The sequence below is a fragment of the Podarcis gaigeae genome, assembly GCF_964106915.1.
Source record: "Podarcis gaigeae genome assembly, chromosome: 8".
NCBI lineage: Eukaryota > Metazoa > Chordata > Lepidosauria > Squamata > Lacertidae > Podarcis > Podarcis gaigeae.
In genome coordinates this window covers 6,240,833-6,246,832 of record NC_139684.1, presented here as the reverse complement: position 1 = coordinate 6,246,832, position 6,000 = coordinate 6,240,833, and the positions used below count along the sequence as shown (strand labels likewise).

The 6,000-nt window shown below is 51.2% G+C and overlaps 1 protein-coding gene across 1 annotated transcript in view; it reads left to right on the top strand.

Annotated features, from left to right (window-relative positions):
- The first annotated feature begins 1,450 nt into the window (after positions 1 to 1,450).
- Positions 1,451 to 6,000, top strand: part of XPO7 (exportin 7) — a 58,502-nt gene continuing 53,952 nt past the window's right edge. The window contains exon 1 of the mRNA XM_083753191.1: positions 1,451 to 1,745. Coding sequence (XP_083609317.1) covers positions 1,728 to 1,745 — 18 coding nt within the window. The 5' untranslated portion in view covers positions 1,451 to 1,727. The remainder of the gene's footprint in view (positions 1,746 to 6,000) is intronic.

Here is a 6,000-nt window from a genome sequence, read left to right as displayed (position 1 = left end):
AAAAGTGGGGTTCTGCAGGAAAAGCTCCAGAGAAGGGGGGGAAAGGGTGCTTGGACACAGAGGTTTTAAATTGCAGATTGTGCCTGAGAAGAGTGAAGAAAGGTAAGTGTGGATAAGCCCCATGTCTACAGAGCTTTAGAGAGAAGGAGCAAGAGCCAGTGGGGTGTAGTGGTTAAAGTGTCAGACTAGGATCTGGGAGAGATCCCGTTTCAAATCCCCATTCAGCCATGAAGCTCACTGTGTGAACTTGGAAGGACAGTCACTACCCCTCAGCCTCAACTACCTCACAAGGGGAACCATGTATGCAGGGGCAGACTTTTGTAATATGCTCCCCCAATGGATCTTCTCAATTATGGATCTTCTCAATTTTGTACCCCCTCAGTTCAGTGCACCCTGCGCACAGGAACCACCCACACTGCCCTAAATCTGGTGCTGACGTACTCCACTGCAAACTCCTTAAAGGTAAAAGGACCCCTGACCATTAGGTCCAGTTGTAGCTGACTCTGGGGTTGCGGCGCTCATCTCGCTTTATTGGCCGAGGACAGCTTCCGGGTCATGTGGCCAGCATGACTAAGCTTCTGGAGAACCAGCGCAGCGCACGGAAACACTGTTTACCTTCCCGCCAGAGCAGTACCTATTTATCTACTTGCACTTTGACGTGCTTTCGAACTGCTAGGTTGGCAGGAGCAGGGACCGAGCAACGGGAGCCCACCCCATCGCGGGGATTCGAACCGCCCACCTTCTGATCGGCAAGTCCTAAGCTCTGTGGTTTAACCCACAGTGCCACCCACGGTCCCTTGAACTCCTTAGGATGTGGTATAAATGCAATAAATAAATACGACTTGGGGTACTGTGGGAAATGCCCTTGGCACAAACAAGAACAAGCCAAGGGTAAGGGGTAAAATGGGAAGTGGTGCTTCTGAATACCGGTTGCTGGCAACCACGGAAGGGAAGAGTTCTCTTGGGATGAGATCCTGCTTGTGGGTTTCCAACAAGAGGCGCCTATCTGATCGGCCCCTTGTGAAAAGAGGAGACTGGGCTCCTTGATGGATGCTCTTTTTATGTTCGTATTTCGAATCTGGCCGGCCCCTGTCAAAAGAGGCTGCCTGGTCTGACCCGCTTGACTACAACTCCCATCAGCCCCTGCCAGCGCGGCCGTACGACGCTGAGGATGATGGGAGATGTAGTCCAAAAAACACCTGAAGGGCGCCCGGTTGGAGAAGGGTCCCTCAGACGCCTCCTCCCTGTCCCCACACCGCCTGCCCCTCAGAGGCTGGCTGTTTCAGACTAGCTCCCTACCCCCCGCCCTCCATGGAGGAGCCCTGCCCCGCGCCACGACGCGCGGCCCCTTTAAGAAGCCATGTAAACAAAGTCCGATTCCACCCCGCGCATTCCCCTGCCCCGGCGCGCGCAACAGTTCCCCCCCCCGCGCGCTACTGCGCGCTGACGTCACTGCGGCGCGACCGGCGGCTCCCTCCTCTACGCCGCCGCAGAGCAGCCGAGCCATTCCGAAAGCCCGCGCGGCGGCCGCAGCGGCGGCGGCGTCCCTGGTTCGTTCGCAGAACCTCGAGGCCGCCCGGTTGACGCCGAGTGCGTGAGGAGGGCCGGCGGCGCCAGTGCGCAGGCGCGGCAGCCCTGGCTGGGTCGCCTGCGGTGGGAGGGGGCGAGAAGCGGCGGCGGCGGCGGCAGCGAGAGCGGCGGCGGGAGCGGAACATGAATGGAGCAAAATGGCGGATCATGTGCAGGTGAGGGGATGCGCGAGGGCTCGGCGGACAGGCCGCGCCGCCGGGCCAGAGACCTGAGGGGGCTCTCGGGGCCTAGCCTGGCGGGGGCCACCCGGGGGCCGGGTCTAGCCTGCCGGGGGCCGTGAGAGAGAGAGCGCGCGCGGGCCGAGCTCGGCGGGCGCCTCCTGGGCCTGCGCCGGAATGGAGAAGGAGGAGGACGGGCGCCCGGGAGAAGTTCGCGCCCGGGCCGGTGGGAGGGGGGCCGCCGGGCCGGCTGCGCTTCGAGGCGCGTGGCTCCCCGGTCACGGCTCTGGGCCCGTGTAGCTCAGGACCGCCTGCACTGGCTGGCAGGCAGCTGCTCTCCAGGGTTTCCAGGAGGGCTCCCCACCTGGAGATGCCGGCGGGGCTGAGCTTCCCTCATGCAAGGCAGGTGCCCCGCCGAGGAGCGCTGTGGCCAGGCGGAGGGAGAGGCGCGGGCGGGAGAAGCGGGGTCGGATCCGGCCCGGGGGTACTTCATTGTGGTTTGGTGCTGAGGAGTCGGAAAGGGCTCCGGCTCCCTCTGATCCAGCTTTTTGGGTTTGGGAAGGGGGCCAAAGGATAGAGCACAGCAGAGCTAGGAAACCCCAAACCCAATAAACAGCCTCAGCCCACTTCTTAGGCACTTGCCTCGGCTGCACTTGCTTCCACGGAAGGGATAGCAAAAACAACCTTCTGCCCCCTCTCTAGCCCCAGGTAGCGCAGCGTTATGCCGGGATTTTTATTCCTCTTTTGCAAACTCTGCTTTGGTCAGTCCAGCCTCCTTGCTGCCCTTTTTGCCAGGACTGTGCTGTGGTTTAGGAAGAATGGAGAGCTTGCAGGAGTTGCGCGGAGGGGGCTGTGGACCGCGGGCTCCTCCAGGGCAGTGGCTCTAGGCATAACATCCCCCAGCCTGCTCCTTCTGGATTTGGTACCTCCAAGTGCCACAAGGGTGAGCTGTTCATTTGCTCGTAACTTGGCTGTGCAAGTTCTTGGAGATGAAATGCTTTGGAGTCACTTCGCACGTTGCAGAGAAAAATGGCTCCCCATCCTAGGTTGACATGTCTTTTCTGAAAGGCATTTGTGTAACTCCTTATAATTATACCCCCAGGAACAGCAGCAGACTGAGAGGAGGTATGTGTGTACCATCTCCCCTCATATTTACAAGTGGCAATGGTTGACACCAAGTGAGAATGCGAGCACCTGTCTGTTGGAATGCATGAAGTGCCCCAAGTGTTTCCCAGATAGATTTCTTTTCTTTTTTTCCATTTTCCTTAGTTTTGCCATTAAAAAGAATTAGTAATGGTCTGATTAAATGTGAACTTTGGCTGTATTTAGATCATTCTTTCTAGCAGAATAGTTAAGCTATAGAACTCACTCCCACAGGAGGCGATGATGGCCACCAAACTGGATGGCTTTAAAAGAAGATAAGACGAAACAGCTATTGATGGCCACTGGCTATGAGGTCTATACTGTGCCTTCACAGTTGGCGCAGCAATGCTTCAGAATACACTACAGGAGGCAAGAGTGCTCCCTGTGTTTGGGTCCTGCTTGCAGGCTTTCTTTTGGAGCATCTGATTGTCTGTGAGATCTGTGAGAACAGGACACAATGGACAATTGGCCTGATCCAGCAGGCTCTTTATATGTTCTTATGTTAATCTTTGGAAATATTCACTAGTCATTTCTTTTAACACACCATATGCGCAAATTTAAAATAAGTTTCACAAGTTTCATAATGGCAAAACATCCCGTTTTCTGTTAAGTTTGTTCAGGCTGCCTTTATACCAGGTGCGCTTTCTTGTCCATTGAGCCCAGGATTGTCTATTCTAGCTTGCTGCAGCTCTGCAGTCTTCAGTTCCACCACCTGATTCCCTAACTAGAGATTGAACTTTGTTCTACTATCAAAAGTTTCGAGTTACCATCAACTGGGATGATAATTTAAATTCATTCCAATGAATGTATTTATTTATTGCATATATATCTCACTTTTTCTCAAAGGAGCTCAAGGTGACGTACATGTTTCTCCCCTTCCTCATTTAATTCCCACAACAACCCTGTGAGGTAGGTTAGGCTGAGTGGCAGCGACTGATTCAAGGTCAACTACTGAGCTTTGTGTCCAAGTGGAGATTTGAATCCTGGTCTTCTAGGTTCTAGTCCAGCCTTCTAACCACTACACCACACTGGCATGAGTAGAACCATAGAATTTCAGAGTGGGAAGGGACCACAAGAGTAATCTAGTCCAACCCTCTGCAATGCAGGGTTCATTTGCCTAATGTGGGGCTTGAATCCACAACCCTAAAATTAAGGAGTATCTTGAATGTCCTTCTCTAGTGAAGTCTGGTGTATACCAAATGTGAAAAAGCCCACTGCAGGTTCTGGTTGGCTTCCAAGCAGCTTGGATTTAACATATCTTGGATCAATTCAGAACTTTATTGCTTGGATCATATTGACTATATGTGGTAATCTTGTGAATAAATGAACAAAAAAAAAAAAATACTAGCACTCCTTGCATAAAGATATTGACCTAGCAAGCAGTTATTTACAGGTCTAGTTTATGGTCCCCACACCAATGCTTGGTTGGATATATTTCATTGCAGGATGTTGTTGTTGTTTAGTTGTGTCCGACTCTTCATGACCCCATGGACCAGAGCACACCAGGCACTCCTGTCTTCCACTGCCTCCTGCAGTTTGGTCAGACGCATGTTTGTAGCTTTGAGAATACTGTCCAACCATCTCGTCCTCTGTCGTCCCCTTCTCCTTGTGCCCTCCATCTTTCCCAACATCAGGGTCTTTTCCAGGGAGTCTTCTCTTCTCATGAGGTGGCCAAAGTCTTGGAGCCTCAGCTCCACGATCTGTCCTTCCAGTGAGCACTCAGGGCTGATTTCCTTAAGAATGGATCGGTGTGACCTTCTTCAAGTCCATGGGACTCTCAAGAGTCTCCTCCAGCACCATAATTCAAAAGCATCAATTCTTCGGCGATCAGCCTTCTTTATGGTCCAGCTCTCACTTCCATACATCACTACTGGGATGTATGGCGGTCCAAATGCAGAGAGGTAATCTGGATTTGCTGATAGATCTCTGGATTGTTTGCAGCAAACTGGCAAGGAGTTCTGTCTCCTAGTTTAAGAATAGCAGCAACAAAATTACCCTCCTCCCAACACACACAACTAACCTAATTTGTGCTTCTAAAAGGGCGAAAGCTTGGGGTAACTAGGAGTCCCTTTTGTGGAAAAACTGTGAGCTCTGGAATGCAAAGCACATTCCTGGGTTCAAGAGTTCTTCAGTTTTAAGTGTATGTTTTTTTGCACCAGCTCTGATTAATAGATTTTGGGGTTCTAGTAAAAATTGTAAGAAAATCCAGCAAGCAACAAGCCTGTCCACACCTCTCCTCAGGTCAACCTTCGGTCAGATAATAGGAAGTTCCAGTTCAATAGAGAGAGATCTTTGTTTGCCAGGGGTTACCTGTCAGTTTAATATTGAAAAAGGAGTGATGAACAAATAATGTATGTGTACGTGAGAATGGAATTACTCCAATTGCACATCCAGTCCGGCATCCTGTTCTCACAGTGGCCAACCAGGTGCCTGTGGGAAACCTGCAAGCACAACCTGAACACGGCCATTTTTCACTCCTGCAGTTTCCAGCAATTGGTATTCGGAAGCATTTCTGCCCTCCTGGCTAATAGCCATTGATAGCCCTCTCCCCCACGAATGTGTAACCTTTCATCACATTCTAAAACCCAAGAAGGTATCTGTAAATCGAAAAAATAAATAAAATCCCCTCCCTCTTTTTGTTTTGTTTGGGCAACCCTTCAAAATACTGCCACAGATGCAGAGAGTTGCAGTTTTCTTCCTGCAGATAGGTTAGCCATTTTCTCTTGTTTTTTTAGTCTACAGGCCCTTGTTGCTTTCAGTCCAGTTGCCATCTGAATGTAGCACATGGTAGATGCCTCTGAACTCAGCTGCATATCAGGAGCAGTAGCTGCTTGAAGCACCTTCTCCCTGACTGTTTTAGCTGTCCTGCTGTTTGTCCTCCATTCTGGGCTTTAATGGTGAATCTTGTTGGGTGGTTTTAGAAATTGTTCTAGGAGAGAGTTCTTTACTGTCACAGCAGGATGTTGTTGGCTGGTGTGGATTGCATTTGAATAGAACTTTTCTGGAAGCAGGCCTTGTTGGGTATCACATTTGGGCTTTTGAAATAATCCTTCCTAGGTAAGATTGGATAGTTACCTTGGAGGGTTTTTGCCTCACTCTCTAGCACATG